The sequence below is a fragment of the Eulemur rufifrons genome, chromosome 20 (genome assembly GCF_041146395.1).
Source record: "Eulemur rufifrons isolate Redbay chromosome 20, OSU_ERuf_1, whole genome shotgun sequence".
In the NCBI taxonomy this organism is placed as follows: Eukaryota; Metazoa; Chordata; class Mammalia; order Primates; family Lemuridae; genus Eulemur; species Eulemur rufifrons.
In genome coordinates this window covers 35,859,355-35,883,992 of record NC_091002.1, presented here as the reverse complement: position 1 = coordinate 35,883,992, position 24,638 = coordinate 35,859,355, and the positions used below count along the sequence as shown (strand labels likewise).

General features: G+C 37.4%; 1 protein-coding gene across 2 annotated transcripts in view; it reads left to right on the top strand.

Annotated features, from left to right (window-relative positions):
* SEL1L2 (SEL1L2 adaptor subunit of SYVN1 ubiquitin ligase) overlaps positions 1-24,638 on the top strand; it is a 99,568-nt gene that overhangs the window by 44,455 nt on the left and 30,475 nt on the right. For both annotated transcript variants that reach the window (XM_069496118.1, XM_069496117.1), the window contains exons 4-10: positions 4,854-4,956; positions 9,078-9,240; positions 21,433-21,486; positions 21,921-21,980; positions 22,071-22,152; positions 23,467-23,621; positions 24,224-24,280. In XM_069496118.1, coding sequence (XP_069352219.1) covers positions 4,854-4,956; positions 9,078-9,240; positions 21,433-21,486; positions 21,921-21,980; positions 22,071-22,152; positions 23,467-23,621; positions 24,224-24,280 — 674 coding nt within the window. The remainder of the gene's footprint in view (positions 1-4,853; positions 4,957-9,077; positions 9,241-21,432; positions 21,487-21,920; positions 21,981-22,070; positions 22,153-23,466; positions 23,622-24,223; positions 24,281-24,638) is intronic.

The following is a 24,638-nucleotide window of genomic DNA, read 5'->3' as shown; positions in this document are numbered from 1 at the left end:
AAATAGAAAGAAATTATCTGGCCAACTAAAAATATATATAGAAAAACTTAGCCGGGCATGGTGGCACATGCCTTGTAGTCCCAGCTACTCGGGAGGCTGAGGCAGTAGGATCGCTTAAGCCCAGGAGTTTGAGGTTGCTGTGAGTTAGGCTGACACCACGGCACTCACTCGAGGCCGGGCAACAAAGCGAGACTCTGTCTCAAAAAAAAAAGAAAGAAAAGAAAAATTGTTTTCTAATTATAATACAGTTTGTTTACCATTTCCTAGCAATATCACTGGTGGAAGAATTTATGTTTGACAACAATGATGTGGAGACAGTGTGAATAAACTTGATGATTGTAAATATCCATGCTCTTATTCACGTGTATTATATTTGAGTTGATTGCATCTTTATCTGACTAAACTCTTTGCTGAGTCACTCTTTCTTGGATGGAATGTTATTTTTAGTAATGGATCGTTATTCTCCCTCCTTACTTAGGATTATATCTCCCTGGCACAAATAAGGGCAAATGTGAAGAACTCTTCTGATGCATAATTCAGAAAATCGGAACCCGAAGTTGGTTTATATTAAGTACAATTGAAATTAGATTGAAAAGATGCAGTGTCTGTGTAGGCAAGATTTTCTGCAGGGGAAAAGAATTTCTTTTTATCTCTTTGCATCATTTTAATCATGAGAGCACCTGATTTTTAGTCAGACTAAAAGACATTCATCTAGCTCAATTATTAATTCCTTTAGATCTCAATGATCCTTTATGTGGTTCATCATGTAAATATTAACTTGAGATTCAAAATAATGAATTATTTCCCCTTTTATTTTTCTAGATGATTTAGATGGTATTTATTTATTTTTAAATCTGTAGATTAAGGTTTTAGATTTTTTTTGGTGAAACATGTAAGGGGGTGAGGATGCAGGATAAGACAAAGGAAAGAACTAAGCAAAGATAGAGTTTCAGGAGGACTTTAGAGCTTTGAGGAGTGGATTGTGCTAGAGGATTGCTCCTTTCCCATGGGCAAGGGGCTGGGCTGCTATACCTCCTCATCAGTTAATCAATGGCTACAGGCCTCCACCAGTCACCCCATGGATGACGTAACCATGTGGAAGACCTTGTCTTATTTCCTAGACCTTCTCAGTTCTAATCATCTTTGCAAGTGAAGACTTCCCTCCTCTCCACTTAGCAGCCATGCAGAGCTCTCTCACCAATGTGATTTCAAACTCTAAAATAATTGTCCCTGCCCAGCGCTACCTTCCTGCCACTCTGCTCTCTTTCTTTCTCCTACTGAACCTTCCTTCACCTTCACAAAGACCTCTCGTCCCTCCTCTCACTATCACTTCCACAGCAGGCCTGGACCTCATGCCCAATCATGTCACCCAAGCTCTCCTCTCACTCTGCATTCAAGCCACACTTCCCCCATCATTTCATTCCTATGGCTCGTTTGCATGGACTGTCCCCCCAAGTGGAATGCCAGTTTTACCTTCTTGGCCTGACAAACTCCTACCTACCTTTGAAGAGCTATCTAAAATGTCACTTCATCTAGAATGTCTTCATTTCACTTAATCATGGGAGGGTGGTTGCAATAGGCATTTGTTTTGGGGCCTTCTCATCACCTCTATTATCTTTCTCACCACCCAAATTTCCTTTTAAGGAATTGGATCTTCCTCAATTTATATATTCTTACAGGAATATAATGAAAAGACCTGTCATCCCCAACTAGGTCTATCAGACTCATTCTCCATGGAGACTGGACTGGAAAAAGGTCTAAAAGGATTGAGTTCCAGTCCATTCCAGGAACAGCCTTGCCTCTCTGCCTCTCAGAGGACCTTGGTTCCTGTTCTCCTCACAGATTTCATAAGCATTTGACAGTCTCCCAATAAGTTCCTTTTGCGTAAGTCAACCAGATCAAGTTTCCGTCATTTGAAAACAGAATCCTTTTGTGCTCCTACAGTGCCTTATTATATAGTGCCTACCACAGGGCGTTGTAATTTTATGCAAACAAGTCTGTCTCCACTGCCAGGCTGACACAGTGTCTCGATAATCATGATATCTAGCACTGTGTCTAACACATGGTAGGTGTTCAATATCTACTGGTTGAATGAACAAGTGAAAGAATGAATGACAGAGAACAAGTTGTCCCTAGCTCTCCTCTTTCTCTTCAATATCTGAAACAGGCACTTAGGTCCTTTTTTGGTTCCAAAGATTTGCTTCTAGTTATTATTATATAAGAATATTCTTCATGAACTCCATTATGACAAGTGGCATGGATTAAAGACTAGACTGGATTAGGAAAATTTACAATTGAAGGGTCAGCAAGAAAAAACATCGATCCCTACTTCTCCTATCATCATCCCACAGAGAACTGAGCTGGGTCCAGGGATTGCTGGACACCTGGAAAGTCTCTGTGCAACACTGTCCACACAGAATGTAAGCATGAGAAAGAGGCCTTGTCAAAGGCAGGCTACTTGGGCCCATGGGAAATTACAAACCCTCTTACATTTAGGAGATAGTCCTTGATGGGGCGGGATGCTAAGTTTGGGTGCATCTTTTCCATGCAATCCAGAGCCAGCATCTCTATTCGTTTCCTGAAGCTGTCATAATATAATATCACAGACCGAGTGGCTTAAACAACAGAAATTATTTATTTTCTCACAGTTCTGAAATCCAGAAGTCCAAGTTCAAGGTGTTGGCAGGGTTGGTTTCATTCTAAGTCCTCTCTCCTTGGCTGTACGTGGCCACCTTCTTCCCATGTCCCCATGTGGTCTTTTCTCTGTGCATGTGCATCCCTGTTGTCTCTTTCTCTTCTTGCAAGGACACCAGTCATATTGGATTAGGGCCCCACTCTAATGGCCTCCTTTTAACTTAATTACATCTGTGGAGACCTTATCTCCAAATAAGGTTACATTCTGAGATATTGTGGGTTAGGACTTCAACATGTGATCATGATTCAGCCCATAACAGCATCCAAATTAGATATGAAATAATGCTATAATAATGAGAATGAGGAAGTCAGAAAATGTCAAGAGCTCTCTATAGATTATGTCTCTGACAAACACTGAAATATAAATTCATCTAGTTGGAGCATTTTCCTGACTTGCTGCCACCTTAAATAGTGCTCTGGCACATCTACTCCACCCTCTTATTCCTGAGGCTCATCTGCAACACTGTTCTCAAATAAGCCGAGAGCTCCTGTTGGAGCAGAACCACAGGCAGCGACTGCTTGGCCACTCAAAGACTCCAGACCCTCGAGGACCCTTTGCATCAAGTCCAGGATGGTCACCTCAAACCATGTCCTAACTATGCTTTCCCAAAATTTGGAAATTGTTAAAACACAAGAAAGAAATTAAACAACATCAAGATAAATTTATCTGATAATTAAGCCCTCTTACAGGAAAGAAAACTTGCATTTTAATATATTTGGGAAGCCAAAAAAGAATTACACATAAAAGTAACAGCCATCGGTAGAAATTTATAGTGGTAAATCCTTTCTCATATGTATATACACATGCAGAGTCAACTTTTCAAAATTTATTCTCACTCTTTGAAAGCACGTTAATACAACCGATTACTATTCCACACACAAATTAATAGGTTTTTCCCATTGTATTTCCCCCTTGAATCATGATTATAGATAACATATAACTCAAAGCAGAAATTCGATGCTAAAGGTGTCTGGTATTACTATATTGGTTGGATAACTTACAGCACTCAAAATGATTTTAAATCAGCTAAGTTAAAATTTTTTAATTTTTTAGTTTTAGTTTTAAATTTTTAATTTTTTAAATAATTTTTTTTTATTTAAAAAGGAAAGTGGGGAACTCTGATTGCTTGTCAGGAAGAAGAAAAACAAGAGCCACTCATTCTTTGTGGTCTTATTAATGAAGTATTAAATCCACAGTGCCTTTCCTTTGAAATGGCTTCAGGTGTGGTTTTCCTGATGCGAGATTTCATTAACTGTTATAATGGACTTCAAGAGGCACTGTGAGGTTGTGCAAGACTGTGTGTGTGTGTGTGTGTGTGTGTGTCTGTGTGTGTGTTGGGTGAGCATAGATCTACAAGTCTAACTTCCTCCAAATGGTTTTCCCCATCGATAAACTGATGATAATGGTTTGAAAACTGTGAAGTATTATATAAATGTTTGGGAACTACCATTGTAACAGGTAAAATTTTATTTTTTTATTTTCCTAAAATCCTAAAAAAAAAAAAAAATGATTCTGAGCTCCCATTCTATAAGGCAAGTCATTATTTGTATTCTCTCTCTGTGCCTTCCCCAAGGTTTTAGAAAAGTTCTGGGGAAGGGGAGAAGTCTCAGGAAGATAAAAAATTTTAAGGAGATTCCCTCCCTTCTCCTAGGTGCACAGGTCATCTGAGAGATGCCTGTTGCCCACGTCCTCATGTTCTCTTGTAATCTTATGGTTCTGACGTTTAGGCTCTATGCTCATCAGGTAAGGGAATCATTGCCAGCCAGGGCCGAGAGCCTGGCGCCTGAGATCCTGCCCCTAGGGTATACCAGGCAACCCTGCCTTCTGCTTGCAGAATCTTGCATCCCTCTCCTAGACTGAGACATATCTCTCTCTCTCTGCTACCATTAGAACTATCTCTCTTTCTTTTCTACCCTCCAGATCCTTTCACAAAAGACAGGAAAAGGGTATCTTTTTATGCAGCTTCTGCCTTCTAACCTAACAATGTTCCTGAGCTAAGGAATAATACCAAGTGATCTCCCTGAAATGCAAAGGTTAAAAAAATAAATAGAGCAAAACTCAAACTAACATGCCAGCACGTTATGTCAGCACATTATTTTTAAAATATATAACATAGAAGTAATATTGTTTTTATTTTTTCTTGTTTATCCATATGTAGTAAAAACTCATGCAAAGAAAAATTTCACAGATGAAGGAGATCAGCTATTTAAGATGGGCACCAAGATTCTCCAGCAGTCTAAAAGCCAAAAACAAAAAGCAGAGTAAGTCTTTTTCCAGCTACCTTAGCCAAGTTAAATTTCCAGGTTAAGAAAAATGAACAATCCAAAAATCTACTTTATCATTAAAAACTTATTGGGATAACGAATAAGCTGATTGTCCATACGCTTTTGTTTTTAAAAGGATCAAACTGTACTTAAAGAATCCCACAAATTGTCACCCTAAACAAACAAGAGAAATGTGTATGCAATTGGGGTCCTTGCATACTAAGTGAAATGCAGAATTAAGGCCCTGATCTAAGCATTCAAGCAAAAAAATACTGTTTTGGCTTTAATGTATTAGATATTTTAAATGAAAAAATGCGTTACTTGAATTAGAGCAGTTGCTGTTTCAGAATGCTTTATTCTGCCTAACTGAGCATTTGTCTAGCACCTTATGGTTTTCAAGGCATTTTCATGTATGTGATTCCATTTTCTACCCACAACAGTCTTACGAGCTTTATTTTTCCCCTTTAAAATGTTGGGAACAGAGATTCAAATATCTTAAAGTAAGTTGACCACAGATACACAACTGGGAAGTGACCAAGTTGGGCCACATGATCTTACTCTGCGTCCATTGTTTTCTTTTTACTCATTTACCTTGTCTAAAGGGGAGGCAGAAATATCTTCTGCCTGTGCTCCCCAGTGGAGGGGTACAACTTGAGGTCACCTCTCAAGGCTGTAGTTGAAACCTTGGGATCAAATCCTAGCTCTATCATTTATGGCTGTGTCTCCTTGAGTAAGTGACTAATGCTCTTTGTGGCCTGGATAATACAACCAAGCTCTTAGAACAGTGCCTGATACCTAGTAACCAGGAGACGAGAGTTTGCTATTTTTATCTCTAGCTTCCTAATTGGTAAGTGGAAGGTATGGGGCTGAAGAAAGAAAGGGTTTCTTAAACCAATAATAGGAATGGGCCCTAATGTCCCAAGAAGGATACATCTCTTGTTTTCATGTAGACTAGGCACTCCAGCCCTGGGGAGGCGTCCCAGAGCTGCAGTCACCAGCCCCAGACAGAGCAACAGCAGTGTCTGCGAGTTCTTTAAACCTGAAGCCTCTAAGAAGAGTGTAAAAACAGAGGATAAGAAGCACTCAACTATAATCCTGGTCATAATGACATTAACAACTTTCATTTCTCAAGCTCCTATTTTGTGCTAGTTATTATTCTAGGTACTTCACATGTGTAATATTATTCACCGTTTACAATAATACTGTGAGACATAGATTATCATCCCAACAAAATATAGAGGAGGAAACGAGGAGTCAAAAAGATTCTGTAATTCTTCCCGAGAGACAAGAAGAAGGAACTGAGCGAGTTGTTCTTCTCTCTAGGAAAAGTTGAATTAGAAGCTTTTTGTAAGAGCAAAGGAAACCACCCCCAGCAAAACCTGGGCCTCACACTGCATGTCCCTGGTAGCTGTCATGATGACGATGGAACAAAATCAGACCCCAAAAAGACAATCCACCCCAATAGGGCAGTCATCTCACTGAGATGCCCACTGAGTGGTTAAGTAAGAATAGAGAATTCTCCATCCAGTCTAGATGAAAGAACAATGGCGTTCTGAGCAGGGGCTGGTCCTGAGATTTCAGATGAACTCTGCCTATAGCGAGGAAGCCCAAGGAGATAAGGGGCCCCCTAGATGTGTTCCATCAAATCCAGGAAAACTCTGGATTCAGCCTGATGGGACAAAATCACTTTTAGAAGGTCCTAAAGTAACTACCCACTTAACCTTGAAGGGAGCCTTCCTCTTTGGTCTAAAGAACAGGGAGAAAACCCAGTTCTAACAGCAGAGCATCCATCAGTGTGGGAACATTTATGCCTACCTGGGTGTCATTCAATCCCAGGCTATTTTTGACCAGAATGTCCTGCCCAAGGGTGACAGAAGGGCACCTTGTTTGCCATTTCCAGGGGGTGGAAGCATATGATAGAAATACTATTTATTTTGGCTTATACACATCCATTTCCTGGACCAATTCATTGTTTCATTCACTACTTCTTACGTATGAGTGGAAAAAATCATTCAACAAGTCATTGCTGTTAAAAGTACAGATGTTATACAAGCCCATGTCAGAGGGAGTAAATTTTTCTGAGCGAGTCAGGAAGCCTCAGTGACAGCCAGGGTAGGTCCTTCATTGAGAATCACTCCCCATCAGCAGAGAAGTTTTGCAGATGAGCCATTGTTCTACACCAAGTTTCTGACATGCCCTGGAGAAGCATTCAGCCCTCCTCCTCCAGCGCCCACCTGAGCATCCAATGCCAGATCTTGTAGAGATGATCCAGATACCTAATTAAATTGTCTGTGGGATCTGTCCCTGCTGCCCAGCTCCTCCCACCTTTTTCCTGGTGAAGATTGTAGCCCAGATCTTAATCATATCTTACCTACCAGCAACGTTCTCCAGCCCTGGATCTTGGTTCTAGTATTCCTTGTATCACCTTGGAGTTTCCTGACAGGCAACCCATGTGCCCACCCTGACCCTGGGATTACAGACAAGGGAGATTTGTTTTGTGGCCTGTTGCTGCTCCCTGGGACCAGAGACTGCATATACTACTGCTGAATACACCAGATACACCATGGAATGCCCCTGCAGCCCATCTTGATGCCCTGCTTGTCCCAGTAGGCTATGTAGATACTGCAGCAGGAAGCATGTGATGGAAGGGCCCAAGGGAGTCTGTATTCCAATGTGAGGCTCTCTTTCTGATGCCTATCCCTAGGTCCCAGACATTTGCCTTTATTGACCTTTGAGATCTTCTACCTTGTTTGCCTTCTAGCCTCCAAAATCTCAGCTTGTTTTGACCATGATTAATTTCTTTCCTGACCTCCTGGTTTCCAGTTTTCAATTTCTTCTTGTTCCACTGGAGTGCTTACCCTCTATTTTGACATCCAGGACTGTAATGCCTACCCAGATGTTTCTCTGTCTGAGGTCCCTCTTGCCCAGGCTATTCCTCTCCAGCCTTTGCCCAATAGCATCTTATTTTAGCATCAATATGGACAGCCTGTACATAAAGTTGAGTCTCCTGATCCTTCTGAGTTGGAAGCAATGGTAGATTTGTGTGGTTTTTTTCCCCCTGCATTTGAGTAAAGGTCACAGGTAGAGGTTAATGCCTTCTGGTCTTGCTGCTACCAAAAAGGAAGTTATAAAAGGAAAACTAAATCCCAAAATACCATCTGTCTCTGACACATGTTTTGACCTTGCAGGACTCTCCATCACTACTTGTTATACAGATCAGGTCCAAGTTCTGACTGGGACTCAGAAAACGCAGTGTGAAATAATCCTGTGACACCTATAATTTTAACCACTAAACTTTCCCACCATTTACCACCTGATTACAGGTGAACAATTACCATGTTATAAAACTTTAGAATCCATGCAACAGTCCCAGTAGTAATAGCTAAATTTATTGAGCGCTTACTCTGTACCAGGCACTAGGCCAAGCAATTCATATGGATTATCTCATTTAATCTTCACAGCAACCCTATGAAGTAGGTGCTATTATTATCCCCCTTTCATAGACGAGAGAGGCACAGAGAAGTTATGTGATTTGGCTGAAGTTCTCCAAGTAGCAAGTGGTGGAGCCAGAATTTGAACCAGGCAGTCACACTCTAGGGCCACTAAAGTTTGGTTTAGTAACTGTTTTTCCAAAGAGTCTGGCTTTGCTGTGTTAAAGAATATATTCTGTTTTAGTGTATTATTTTGGGATATGAAGGGATTGTTATTCTCCTGATAGTAACTTCCTAGATGTGACATTCCAATTTTGATTATTCTTACGTTTTTTGAATTCATTTTATAGAACAAATATTCATGAATAATGGGGGTGGCCATGGAAGAGTTTACTATTTTAGCACAAGTGCCTCAATTTTTTACTTCACTCGGTATGTAAGCTTGAAGAATGGTGTATCTTATATATTTCTCCTTTTTAATAGCTTCATTTATTTGTCAGATATATCTGAAATCATGAAAAAATCTATTGGTATAGAGATACAACGGACTTCAGCTAAACTGTATTATTAGTAGCAATAACAACTGGGTCCTCCTTGTTAGAGAGAAGTAGTCTGAATAGTATAAAGAAGGGAGCAGAAAACTTCAGTTTTGAAAATCACACGTTTGGCTTCATATTCTTGAAACAGAGCCTACCTACTCTTTGCCAAAGCAGCTGACATGGGAAACTTGAAAGCTATGGAGAAAATGGCTGACGCTTTGCTATTCGGAAATTTTGGCACACAAAACATAACAGCAGCCATCCAATTATACGAGTCCTTGGCTAAAGAAGGATCATATAAAGCCCAAAACGTGAGTTTTGAAAAAAAAAAAATGAAACCTTAAATAGCTGCATCCTGAAATAACCATAGACAAATACCATGTGAAAGGAGTCGAGCAATAGTATTCCCACTCCACTGCATGGACCCAGGTACAGGGAGGTTACCTGAACACACTGGAGCAATGGGGTCAGGGCAGGAGCGCAGCAGGGGCCCTGGGCAAATTGTTCTAGCTCCATGGGTGACTTTTAGAAAGGGAACAGATCTGCTCTCTAATCCACCTTCCTGTCTTCCACATCCATGTGTGTGTGTGTGTGTGTGTGTGTGTGGAGATAATTTAGGACCTCCAAACCCCTAACATAGTTAAATTTTATATAAAATGTATTCACTTATATGAAGAAATATGGAACTAAATCTATTATCTTTGGGTGATATGTTTGCCTGATTTTTATATTTCAAATATTTTATAAGCTAAATGTAATTCCTTTTTTATTGAATGAATGTATTCCATCATATTCTAAGAATAACATAACCATTTCATAGGAAATCTAGGGGAGAAAAAAGCCCCTTGCAAGCCAACCATCCTGACTCTACTACTGTTGGGACTGCTTTGTATTTTTGCTTAGCTTCTTCCTTTGTGCATCTCTCTTTTCACATCATCCTAATCACATTGCAAATGCACGTATCATTTTGTTTCTGGCTATTTCCACTTAATGCTATAGCAAAAGCATGCTTTCATGTTGCTATAGTTTTTTTTAATGAAAACTTTTCTGATTACAAAAGAAATTCATGCCCATTAACCAAAAAAATCTGGGAATTCAAAAAGTGTAAAAAAAAAAGTAATCTAAAAGCTTTTCCCCCCCAAAAAAAATCATTTTTGTTACCATCTAGTAAAGTTCAGAAGCTAGACTCTGGAGTGGAACAGACCTAAGTTTGAATCTACTCTGCACTGCTTACTGAATAAGCTACTTAATAAGACCTTTTCCCCTTCCTATGCATGAGAATTTGACCTTTGTTTTACTCTCGAGTTCTGTTTCTCTGGTAATTTGGTACAAGTAAAATACTAACTGTTTTTAGCTAAGATTGCTTATGATAGAAATGACCTCTAATTTCCTGGGGGAAACTATAATGAACTATAAATACCTGATGGTGATAGTACTATATTATGGGTGCCCTGGATACTGTTCCTGTGGCTTGTTCCATGAGGAATGAGGCTATTACGTCAGGGTGGCTCCTGCATCTGCCCAATGTGGGTCTTATCTCCTTGCGTCTGAGCCATCTTCTGAGGAACCAAAGACAATAGCTCCTGGAGGACTGTATGAATTGCTGTAAGGACTCCTACAGAAAGAAAGCCCCATGCTGCCCTGCTGGCACACTGGTTCCTGTGCCATATCCATGTGAGTAGACTCAGGGCAGATATCGGTTATAGGAGTGTGAATCTGTATGTTTAGTTGGACCAGAAGAAGTTGGACCAGAAGACCCCTCATAGGTGCGGCAACCTCCCTAATTTTCATCTGTAAAGTTAGGATAATGAGAAAACATTGGTATTGTGTCTGTCTGGTTCAATGCTCTAACATTTAGCACAGTGCCTGGGATAAGAAATATAAGTTGAAGGAGGAATAAATTAATTAGTGATGAATGCATTTATGGAGTTATTGTGAGGATTAAAATAATGTGTGAAGGCACTTAGTTTTGTACCTCGAACATTGTGATAATTCATTATAAAGAAAGGATATGTGGGAAGGTCAAGGATTGCGGAGATACTGGTCAAAGGATACAAAGTTTCAGTTAGACAAGAGGAAGGTATAAATAATATTATTACTCCCCACTATTATTTTTCTAGAATTTTTTCTATGACTACATAGAATTTTTTTCACATAGATAATACTTTAGTTGCTACTTCCTAACTTGCTCCTTATTCACTTAGCAATATATCATAGATGTCTTTCCATGTTAATATATACAGATCAACATCATCACTTTAAAGATCCATATAATTTTAATTAAAGTTGTTCAGTACTGCTTTTACCTCAGGGGATTTTTCTTGAAATTACGTATTTCAAGAAATAATGCAAGAAACAGATTTTTAAATGTTATTATAAAACATGAAAGTTGTTAAACCTTCATTTACCTTATTTGGTTAATCAAAAATGTAAAGTTCCAAGACAGACCAAATGTTACCATCACTTCATAATTAAGAATGGTATTACTAAAGACCGAATATTATCATCACTCCCACCATTAAAAACAATATCACCTAATTCCTTTCCAAACTAGTGAATATGAATTTTATTTTTAGTGGGTATATAAATTAATTAAGTCAACAATTGTTTCTTGGATACCTACTATGTGCCAAACATAATCTAACTGATGGGGAGGAAAAGATTAATAGGTCAAAATTCTTCTAGATCAATCTGAATTATAAACAAATAATTGCAGTACAGTTTAGGTAGACTACAGTTAAGGTATGTATAAAATGCTTAGGCACAGAAGAGGGCCTGACTAGTTCTGCCTAGGGCAGGTAAAGGATGCTTTAAGGATGAAGTGACATTTGCACTGAGTATAGAATATTGTATAAAGGCAGTAACAAAGATTTTACCTGTCTATATTTAAATAAAGCATTTGGGGCAAGATCAAAATGTTACTCCCAGAACAGAAATTCCAAATTAACATGAATGGTACCAAAAACACATGGATTTTAGAGGTAAAGTTGGAGTTTCACTCTGGTTCATGTGGTTATTGCATCTAGTTTGTGTTACTTTAGTTACTATGGTTCTATCTAGTCAGTTGTATCTAGTTAGTGTTACTCTAGTTAGTGTGGTTGTTGCATGGCCACACACCACCCTCTAATCCCAGTTAACTATCTATTTCTTGCCATTGGTTTTAAGGAAAATAATGGGGGAGAATGTAACTGGCTGAGTGCTAACTCAATGCCAGGGAGGAACAATTCAATGCATGGTCACTGGCCAGGGATTATCATACCATCTTTGTAGATAAAAGCAGGCATTGTTAGAACAGTGTTATAGAAAATGTCTAGCTACAGACTTTAAGGGTAGCATGGTGTGATTAGCAGAGCAGGGGTTCCCAAATCAGAAATTTTGACCATATCTGAGTTCAGACACTACAACATTATAGCTCCTCCATCTTTTGTTCTTTTCTTTTTTTTTTTTTTTTTTTTTTTGCATCCTTGAAGAATACCAAAGATTCTCTATACTTTGGGTTTCCCAAATCTGAAAAAGGGATTGATACTAAAGTCCACACTACTTCACAAGGTTGCTGTAGAAACTAAATAATATCAGCAGTATCCCTTAGTGAATGTTAAACAACATTAATAAATAGTGTTGTATAACAATTTAGTCCCAACAACTTTGTCTTTGAGATTAGTCAGTTCTGGCTTTATATCTCAGACCCAAAAGATTGACATTGACCTAATAATGCAAAATTCAACCATACTATTTACTGAAGTACTGAAATGCTACAATATTGGCTGGCAGAAAGTCTCTGCCCAAGCCCCTCTTACGCCCTCCCTGACATTCTGGACACTCGTATTCCTCACTCAGATTCCCTTCCTCCTGAACCCCAATGATCTAATAACCACAGTGTTAACTTATAGATGGGCAGGGAGCCTCGAGAACCCTGCACTATAGCTGGATTAAATTCCAATGCTTTACTGTATTCAATTCTACATTTTAACTATCATTTCTCTCATCACTATAGGAAAACCTGTTTGCAATTGCAAATCCTCTTACCGTTGATTTATTTCCTTGTACAAAGAACAACTATTAAAGAGATTTTATGCCACAAACAATGCCTAATTCAATGGCTGGTGGCTGGGACCAGGCTGGCCACAGGCCATATTGATCACAACTCTCTAAATAGAGCTGGCCAGGTGACCACTTTTCTTCTCAAGCTGTTTGTGCCAGCCTGATATAGGAGTCCCACCTGTATTGCAGGAAATATTGTTGGGAACTGTGAGGACAGTGTAATAGCAGAAATGTGGCTACAGAAGCTGGAAATGTGGACTGATAATGATAATGAAAGATATTAGAGAAATAGAGAAAGAGAGAGAGAAAATGAGGACACCCACTATCTCTTGGGAGGAAAGGGAAGAACAACCAGAGATACTGAAATAGAATAGATGGGAGGAGGCTGGCGTGCCAGACGTCTAAGTACAGACCTGAATTAACAAAGAAAAACAAAAAAGATAAGAATTCATATTATAAAAGGGGTTGGGGGTAAAGAAATGCAATTTTGGGCTACAGAAGACCCTTTCGAAGCTGGATGGAGGAAAGGAAGCATGACTATTTCTTTTTATGCACCTTGAATGGTTTACCTAGCAAGAATCCAAATAAACCGAAGGAAATACCAATAAGGGCAACAAAAGCAACTAAAGTTATGAACAAAGTCGGTTTCAAAGAATCTTCTGAATAATGAGAACTATTAATTAATGGAAATGTCTCCATGAAAATGGTAGAAATTGAGGAAATTTCAAACAGTTATGCCCTAGAAGATGTACTGTAAGATTTTGTACTTTCCCATGCTAGAGGTAGATATGTTATATATTTTTTATGTCTCTGATTTTCATTCAGGAGGTAGAAATTTAGAATTAGAAAGATTCACTCTTTTCTTGATACTGATGAGCCATTCTTAATAGGAAATTTGTCTGTTAATTTGCCAAACAAGAAGGTAGGATTAAACCTCATTTGCTTTAAGACTCAAGAAATGGATCATTTGCATTGTATTACCCTAAAAACTTAATTTAATGGTAGTGATTTCTAAGTGCTGGTACTATTTGTGGCTACAATTTTCTTTTTAAAAATACTTTCCTGGGGGTTTTTTTCTCTACATTTTCTATTCCTGGGTATGTATTACCTTTGATATCAGAAAAAAATTATTGAACTTAGACTCATGCACTTCCTTGGTTTAAAATAGTTTTACTATGAATTGTAAGAAAATCCATTCTATAATATTAATATTATGTAAAAATAACCATAACTGGTATGTAAAGGAGATAGACATAAGTGACTGCCTATTTTACTATACTTTGTGATTCTTGAATTATTCTATCTCCACAATCCACATTTTCTTCATTTATTTCAGATGTGGATTATAGAAGTGTTTCATAGAGGGAATATAGCTATTCACACTGTACTACTACTTAACAAAATCATTTTTAGTGTCAACTTAATGATCAGTTTGATAATTCTAGACTTACCTGTGTAGAGCATTTCTTCTTGATGTTACTTTTCTTTCTATATTAAGAGTACAGACAGAATCTGAGTTGTTCATTACGGTGGATTCACACTTTTGTTTGGTATGCAATTTGAGCTAAAAATAATGATCATAGGTGCTTTCAAGCCTCATACCATAATTAAATGGAAATTGCTTAATCTTTTTTCTCCTTTAATAACAGTTTCTCATATAAAAAGTAAAAGGAGGAATATTTAATTTTTAAATTGGTATTATGGAACTTGAGTAATTTACTGCAAAGTTCAATAAAGATCATTTATACTTAACTCTTTTCATTCAAATTGCAGCTTCTATAACACATCCTTAAAAAACAGCACAGTGGTAGAGCTGAGGAATCAAGTCTTATAAGCAATCTAATTGGCAGAGCTTGACCTTTGAAAACCACTGGAACTGTTATGGATGTCATAACTATTACGTAGTTTCTCTTAACCCACAACATTTCCCTTTCCTGGATTAAGATTTAATCATTCTGTAATCCATGTCATTTCATCTCACCCTTATCTCAGAAAAAGACCAAATACAAAAAACTGATTATTGTCAAGTTGTTAGGGGACAATGCCCAAGTGTAAAGGAATAGGACAGTGCTGACTAAATCAGCATATATACTAAGTGACAGCCCATAACATCTTTTGACTTCTTCTAGTGCCCTGGCATGCTTTAAGTAGTGTTTTTTAGAGAGAAGAGAAGAGGAAGAGAAGAGAAGAGAATAAAGGGGAGGAGGGGAAGACAGAAGACGGAAGAGGGAAGAGGGAAGAGAAAGGAGGGACAAGAAAGAAAGGAAAGAAAGAAAGAAAGTTAGAAAGTTGAGCACTCCAGAGAATTAATTCAAAATCACCCATTGTTATTTTTCTGCTAAAGAGAGAGGAAGCGTAGCCTTGGGTCCGTTATTTGCAGCTGGTAAAATCATGGTTTTAGTCTGTACTTTTTAGAGAGCTTTACACAGAGGGACACTCCTCTCCCCATAGAATGGAAATTAACTCCCACACAACCCACTTCACAACTTCATGAGCTCACAGATTTCTCCAGGAGGATCAGGACAAAAAATGTTCTAGGCTCTGCACAAAATGATATACTGTTGGTGAAAGCCTCTTAAAATACAGCCCCAACTGAATAGAAAGTCTCTTCATTTTCTTATATAAAGGTCAGTATGTTTGTTTACTGTCAAAGTTTCTGCATAACTAAACCATATTCTAAATTGAGCAGAATCAAAACCTTCCAAGAGTTGTAAGAAAAATAAAAATCGAATATTGGCTAAAGATATCTTTTTTTTTTTTTTGAGACAGAGTCTCACTCTGTTGCCCGGGCTAGAGTGCCGTAGCGTCAGCCTAGCTCATAGCAACCTCAAACTCCTGGGCTCAAGCAATCCTTCTGCCTCAGCCTCCTGAGTAGCTGGGACTACAGGCATGTGACACCATGCCTGGCTAATTTTTTCTACATATAATTTTAGCTGTCCATATAATTTCTTTCTATTTTCAGTAGAGACGAGGTCTCACTCTAGCTCAGGCTGGTCTTAAACTCCTGAGCTCAAACGATCCACCCACCTTTGCCTTCCAGAGTGCTAGGATTACAGGCGTGAGCCACCATGCCCAGCCTAAAGATATCTTTAAAAAGAGCTAATTTAGCCATTTGAAATATATATTACAAGGGTTAGAGGAGTACCAGGATTTCAGATGCTGTCCATTTGTAGTAATATCCTTTATGGTCAACTTTTCTAAAAAGGGAAACTTTGAGACTAGAGGAATTGGCAGAATCATAGAAGATATTTTTAAAAAAATTTTCAGTGCGTCTATTAGGTAAATGACAAAAATTATACTTATAAGCCACATGTTAGAGCTACTATGCTTTGGAGAAATGAACTCTGTAGTTAATATCCTAGTTTAAAAAGTAACACAGTTCTTTGTACTTGAAATCGTAATGAAAAAGTTTAAGAAATTATTCCTTTTCTGTTTTAATTGGATTGTCAGACCTTGGTGTATTTCGATTTTAGGGAGATGTTTTACAAAGTCTCACGTGTTGTTCTCATGAACTCGATGAAAAAGATACCAATGTGGGCTTGATAGTGGTAGACGGAGAGTGGTAATGGCAATGGACTGGTGTCAAGGGGAGAGCAGGTCTCTGGCAGTGCTCCACGGTGCTTGTGACCCTGTGCTCCTCAAATAACTTCATCCACTAGTGCGTTGAATAGCTAAGGCCAGATTGTTATCCATGTGAAGGATAGAAAGGCAGGCCTATGACCAATGACATACACAAGAGTGTGGGATGAACTTCTAAGAATCGTGGCAGAAATGATAAGGCTCCAAATGAGTAGAATCTTGAAAATGGTAGAAACCCCAAAACAGACTTTTACAATTAAGTCCTGACAAAAAATATTGTTATAACTCTATTAAAGGAGGAACGGGTGGAGGAAAGGTGATAAAGTGCTGTAGATGACCCAAATCATCATCTATCATAGCAAATTTACAGATAATGTGTGCAATGTATAAATTAAGTAACAGCAAGTAGTAGCAATGACTTATCTAGAGTCATACGGATGGTAATTATCAGAAGAAAACACTAAGATAATTAAAAGTGGTTGTCTATGAAGAGAAGAATAAGGAGTGGCCCAGAAAGGAGCAGGGCGTCGATTCTTATATTAGAAGCTCTTCAGACCCACTCAAATTTTAATTTTTAATACATGTGCATCCATTATTTTGACAGAAATATTTTAAAAGTTAATTTAGATATTAACCCTCTCTCATCAAAAGAATTATGTTTCAAGTGAAAAACTGAAGTCCTTTCCACTAAAAATGAACCAGTATCTTTGGAAAATGTCAAATTCCAGGTGTAGGGCATAAATGTACAAGATGATTTTGAAACATTATTTTAACTGGATAAGAAGGAAGCTTTCAGGAAGTGCTAGGGTCATGACCAAGGGGCTGAGGAGCCCAATCCAATAGGCTCCCCACTGGCCAAAGATGGAACAATCAAGCACCAAAATGAATGATGATCATAATGGACTGAAACAACTAAAATATATTTAAATCCATTTGTTCATAATGATGCTTAGAAACAACACTCATTAATCACCTTGGGGGATATTAGAGAACCAACTCCTATTATTTTGAAAACTGATAAAGGAAAAGAATCCAGCATTTATCTTGGCTATTCTATACAAAGTATACCTCAGAGATCAGGTGATGAAGGAAATTTTTTTGTATAGAATTATTTCAGCTAATAAATGAAGAAGGAAAGACATAATTCAAATGTCATCAATTTTCCACCCCAAATGAATCAATGGACATAAGCAATGGTCATCAGTGGCTGCTGACATCCCCAAATGAATCAATGGACATAAGCAATGGTCATCAGTGGCTGCTGACATCACAAAGCAGAGATGAGAAATTACGCACCTCTTGATAAAAAACCTGACACTTTCTATGAGATAATCTTGTTAAGTAAATTACACTAAGTCTACCTTCCGACTTACAGAAAAGACAATGTTGCAATTGGCAAAATCCAGACTAAGAGTAACTCCACAGGAAAAATGATCTGATTTTTTCAACAACAAAATAACAGCAAAAAAAAAAAGAAAGAAAGAAAGAAAGAAAGACAGACAGACAAGAAGAAAAGAGATGAATAAGAAATGTATTGATTAAAAAAGACTTAAGAAACATGCCACCCAGTTGCAATGTATTGATCATATTTGGATACCAATTCAAACAAAAAAAAACTGTTTAAAAAAGAAGGAAAAGTAAAAAGAAAAAGAAAATCTATAAGGCAATGGAGCAAATATAGTTACTGACTGATTATATTAAGGAATTACTATTGATGTTTTTAGGTGGATAATGGTATTATGGTTATGTTTCCAAAAGACTGCTTCTTTTAGAGGTACATATTGAAATATTCATAGCTGAAATATGTATCGTCTAATATATACTTAAAAATAAACTGGATGGCAGGGGGGAAATGAATGTGAGTATAAATGAACTTAGCTATGAGTTGATAATGGACAATGAAATTGGGTGATAGATACCATGGGGTTCGTTATATTGCTCCCTTTACTTTTATATGTTTGAAATATTCTGTTACAAAAAGAAAAAATAGATAGAATAAGGGTTAGACCTGTAGATTAACAACTGAGAGGAATTGGGATATTTCCATACTCTTCTGGCTTTTGTTTGAGAATTGTGGAAATTTTTCCCCCAAATGGCCACAGTAATTTTTCTAGTGTCACATGCTATTTCAGAACATTAACCCATCTCATGACAAACTGGAGTCCATTTCCCCTCCCTTGTACTTGGGTAGGCTTCTGACTACTTCGACCAATAACGATTAGGAGAGGTAATGCTATACTACTTCCAAGGATAAGTCATAAAAAGAATACAACTCCCAATCGATACTTGTGTGTCAGCTCCACCTTACTTGGCACCTTTGGGCATCTGAGCCTCCACCAACAAGGCCTCCGAGGGCTCCGCCCTGTCAGTGTTCCATCTGCATCGGCTCTTTCATTCTCCCTAGGTCTGAGATAACTTACAGCATACAACACCATGCGGGGGTGGGACTTAAAATGGCACATTTCTACCAGGCAATACTTTTGCTAACATATATCTACGGATATGGGAAACCTAATTCTAGGTCTTTGTATTAGTCAAGGAAGAGGTTCTCAAACTTTTTGGTCTTAGGACCCGTTTACACTCTTAAAAGTTATCTAGGACTCCAAAGATTTTTAATTTGTTGATACCTATCAGCATTTTCCATATTAAAATTAAAACAAAAGTTCTAAATATATGTATTTATTGCATTAAAAATAAGAAGAACATTGCATGTTAACATATGTAAGGGAAGCTAAATTTTGTCTCTACCCTCTGAGGACTTTTTTGGCTGGTAGGAGCATAAATTCAAGTAATATTTTAGGTGGGCAATTTGGCAGTACCCATTAAAATTATATATACCTGTGTATGTAAAGCAATTCTTTTAAGGCTAGTGGTGATAAACTGCCTCAGCTTCTGTTTAACTGGGAAGATCTTTATCTTTTTCTCATTTTTGAAGGACAGTTTTGCCAGATGCAGTATTCTAGGTTGATAGCTTTTTCCTTTCAGCATTTAAAATGTATCATCCCATGCTTTTCTGGTCTGTAATGTTCCTGCTGAGAAAACTGCAGATAGTCTGATGGGAGCTTCCTTGTATGTGAGCAGGCTTTTCTCTTGCTGTTTTCAACATTCTTTGTCATTAGCTTTTGATAGTTTGATTACAACGTGTCTCAGTTTAGGCCTCTGTGGGTTCATCTGAGTTGGGATTATTTGATCTTTTGAATTTAGACGTCTATTTCCTTTCTTAGATTTGTGAGTTTTCAATCATTATTTCTTCAGATAACCTCTCTTCCCTTTCTCTCTCTTCTTTTTCTGAGATTCCCATAATATGTATATTGGTCCACTTGATGGTGTCCCATAGTCCCTTAGGCTTTCTTTACTTTTCTTCATTCCTTTTTCTTTTTGTTCCTCTAACTCAATAATTTCTACCTGTGTTCAAATTTACTGATTCTTTCTCCTGTTTCATCAAGTCTACTGTTGACCCCTCTAGTGAGTTTTTTAAATTCAAATATTGTATTCTTCAGCTCCAAAATGTCTGAGTTTTTAATGTTTCTCTTTGTTGATATTTTCATTTTGTTCATACATTATTTTCTTGATTTCATTTGTTTTCTGTGTTCTCTTGTAGTACATTCAGCTTCTCCAAGATTATTCTGAATTCTCTGTTAGGTAATTTATTGATTGCCATTTCTTTAAGGTTGTTTGGAGAGATTTATTTTGATACTTTCATTGGGTGATGTTTTCCTATTTCTTTGGGTACCTTGTTATTTTTAATTTATTATTTATTTATTTATTTATTTATTGCTGTGATTTGTGCATTTGAAAAAAACAGCTACCTCTCCTAGTCTTTACACACTAGCTTCATACAGGGTAAGACCTTCACCAATCAGCACAGTTAGAAATTCTGAGAGCCTCTCCGATCTTTGCTGGGGATGTGTCTTCTCTGGGTTTGTGAGTGTAATTTCTCAATTAGAGAGGTATGCAAGTTCATTTTTCAAGAGTTTATATCTCTTGCTCCCCTGGTATCTGTCTGTGGTACAGGTTCTCTGACACTGAAATAAGATACTAAACTCTTTTGTTTTCTGCAGCCATCAGGGATTGAAAGTATGCTGGTTCCATCAGCATTCTGAGTCAAGTGAGACAAAACCCAATCACCGGGGCAGCCCCCTGAAAAGCCAAAACATTGGACATACGTGTCACTCTTCTCTTTCCCTGCCAAAGTAGAAGCTGTCAGTTGGGCTTTTTCCCCTACTAGCACCAAGCCGTGCTGGCTCGAGGGAGGGGTGATCATGGATGAAATGAAATGGTTTTTCTTACCTGTTTCAATGGACTGTTCTTAGCTTTAAGCCTGACTAGTATACTGTGACTTCTTAACTGGTTTCTGGAGTTCTCATGAAGGATCTTTGGAGCATATATTGTTAAGTCGGTGTCCCTGTGGGAAACACAGTCTGAGCCTTCCTATTCTATCATCTTGCTCTATGATCAGACTTTCATTCTTTATTCAATATATTTCTTACTGTTTGAATATTTTACATCCCATTATATTTTAAAAATATGAAGCAAAATATCCAAATTCAAATTTTAAAATTTGAAAGAAGAAAGTTTCATTTCTAAGAAAGGAAAGTACATAAAGGACATTTGTTTTATTATATAATTTATATTAATACTAAGTAGAGTAAGAATTATGCTATGTTCCTATGTATTATACAAACCTCCCACAATTGTGATCTTTCCCAAATTCTTGCAGGCTTAACAAAAGCATAAAAAAGATACTTGGTCATGGTATAAGAAATAAATGATACAAATTATAAATATAATGGGACAGACATTTACAATATCCCTTATCCATATCAATAAAAATAACTGTGAAATAAATTGATCTGAGTTTTGTTTTTTCTTTTCTGCTTTAGGCATTAGGGTTTTTGTCTTCTTATGGAATAGGAATGGAATATGATCAAGCCAAGGTAAGGTCACTTTTTTTTTTTCTGGAACAAAACTGATTTCTTTGAAAACAACATTAAATAGAGAGTCTACTCTTCAAGTAAAGGGGCCCACTCTAGTGTGGTGGTTGAAAGCACCACCTCAATAGTCAGAGACATTTAGCATTCTTATACCACAAGTCTCCTAAAGTCTCATATTTCAGTTTCTTTATTGAAGGTTGATAATATCTGTTTCATAGGGATTTAATGGAATATCATATACAATGCCCTTATCACAGATTCCACAGCTTCGTAAACCCCCAATAAATGGCAACCATCTTTACAGAGGAAGAGAGTGAAATTTGAAATTTATTTTGGAGTAGCTCAAGGGTCATTACTGGGCTAGGAATAAAAAAAGCAATTGATGGTATGAGTTTCAAATTTAGATGACTAATTTTTTTTTTTTTTTTTTACTTTAGGCACTGATATATTACACCTTTGGAAGTGCTGGAGGAAGCATGATGTCCCAGATGATTTTGGTTTGTAAATTAAATATTCTTGGGACCAAATTGGTATACTATAAATACAGAGTCATCTGAATATTAAGAATATATATGCCTGTGTTTTAGGGGTACAGATATTTGTCAGGAATCAATGTTCTACAGAATTGTGAAGTTGCCCTAATTCACTACAAGAAGGTGGCAGATTATAGTGAGTAATCCTCATAATTTAACATAGACTTGCCAAGCAATCAAAAAAATAAATGACTACCAGTTGACATACATTTATGCAAATATTTGAAGTCTATGCTTTTTAACATCTGTTATAATACAATTCTTTTAATGTAATGTAGAATTTCTATTTCCTTAATAGCTACTTTGCCAATAGTTTTAAATGACTGTACTCATCTTTTATTCTTGTTAGTATATATCCTCAAACAATTCTGTTTTACTTGTTCTTGTAATGTTCTTTCCTTTCCTTTCTTTTCCTTAACTGAGAATTTGAATGTAGCACCAACAAATATACAGCAAAAAAAACAAAACAACAACAAAAAAATATTAAGCAGTTCCTCTAAATTTAACAGTTAGAATATGGAATGACTTGCTAAAAGTTCCTAAAGAAATGAATGTAAGGCACATTTATTGGGGATACCGATCACCACATTAGAGAACAAGTCAAGCAGTCATTACTCTATTACCCCATCCTTTGCTACAAAAATAGAGTGCGAGGCTAATATATGTTTCTAGAATCATTTTCAAAGTTACATGCAACATTTCATCTTGGAACATCACTGAACCAGACTACACGATAGAGTTGTTTTGTTTTTGTTTTTACCAACTGCAAATCAAAGAACATAATAGAGTTTTAAATAAAAAGTCTTCCAAAAAGTGAATAAGGTAAAGTCCATTTGATTAATTTTTGTAATCAGAATAACATCTAAACATACATCTTTGGCACTATTAGGATCTAAGAAGAAAAAGGAGGAGGAAAAAACTACTTTTAAATTTAAGATGCTATATATAACAAGATCATTTCATATGCTTAATAAAACTGGAATTACTCTGTACATATTTTAAACTACATACTTTGTTAGGCATATTCAAGCATATTTATCCTTCTATTTATTTTCAGACTATCCATAGGAAATAATTAATCGGTAGTTATTACTCTTATATTGTAGTTTCAGTGCTAGAAAAAGTTAATGGTAGAGGGGGTTTCTAAAATATCTCGTCCTTCCTTGAGCCTGCTTGGACAAGATCTTCAGTAGAGTCTGATATATGTTGATACAGTATTCCTAAGGGTTGCAAAGAGTAACTAGATTTCTTGCACTTTTCTCAGAAGCCAGTAAACAAAAAAAGAAATCAGCAAATAAATTTCTATTTCCCATGGATCTTCCCTCTGTGTTTGTAAACCAGATTTCTGCCCAGTTTAAGAAAATAAGCCTAACAGTGTTTTCTCTAAGTTGACGGTTATCTCTTGCAGCCTGTATTTTCTAGATATTCTCTGGCTTGTTTGTATTCACAGTTGCTGACAAATTGGAAAAAAGTGAAGGTATTCCAGTGGAAAAAGTGAGACTAACTGAGAGACCTGAAAACCTGAGTTCTAACAGTGAGATTTTGGATTGGGACATATACCAATACTATAAATTTTTGGCAGAAAGAGGAGATGTTCAGATACAAGTAATGTATACCGATGAGACTGAATTTTTAGAATGTGAAAATTACAAGGGTCTTCCTTCTCTGAGTCCTGGAGGGATTAACAGTGCCCCATCCTGAATGGGAAGGGGAAGAGACACCTGGCCCCACTCCTGTTTTGTCCCCTGGTGCTTACAGTTCCTGCATCCTACTAGAGAGCTAGTTGCCATAGTAATAGCAATATTTTTGCATTTCTTCCTGAAAAAATTCATTTTTAAAAAAAACCTAGATTTTAATTATAGGAAAAAAGCACCATCCAATGTTAATTTTAATATGAATGAACTCTTACAAGGACAGCATTTGTGTGGCTTTTGATAGCCAAGAGTTAAGGCCCCTAGGTTTATGTGCCTGGGTGTTGCTGTACACCAGCAGGCCGGCTTCCCGCCACCAAGGAAGCCATATGCCCAGCAGCAACCAATTACCCAATAAAAAATACAGTCTGGAAGGTTTCCCTGATTCTTTCAAGACATGTCAACAGCATCAAATTGAATTTAGATACTAAAGTAAAAATCACCATGTAAATGTTTTCTTTTCTTTATTTAAAGTAATACTGCTGCTAAAACCAATTTCAAAATCATTGCTCCTAGGTATCTCTTGGACAATTACATCTAATTGGGAGGAAAGGTCTAGATCAAGATTACTACGTAAGTCAATCTCAAGACTCAGTCATACGGGTTGGGGAAGACAGTGAGGAGGGAGGCTAAAGGAGTATTGAAGGGGGACAGAGGGAGAAGTGGAAAAATGGTTAAGGAGAGCCCACTGCGGCCTCCTTGGTCAAATCTGCTTCCCAGCTTCTTAGGAGGAAGAAAGTTCACCAAAGGGAGCACTTTCCTACCTACCTTCAGGTACAAAGGGCCTACCCTGCGACTTCTGAGGAGCAGCTGGGCAGGGAAGTATCCATGTTCTCACAAAATCTAGCCTTTTCCCACCCACACAAACTGTTGGGCTGGGATTAGGTGAGGAGAATACCTCCACCTGCGGGTCTTGAATATTCCCCTTCCC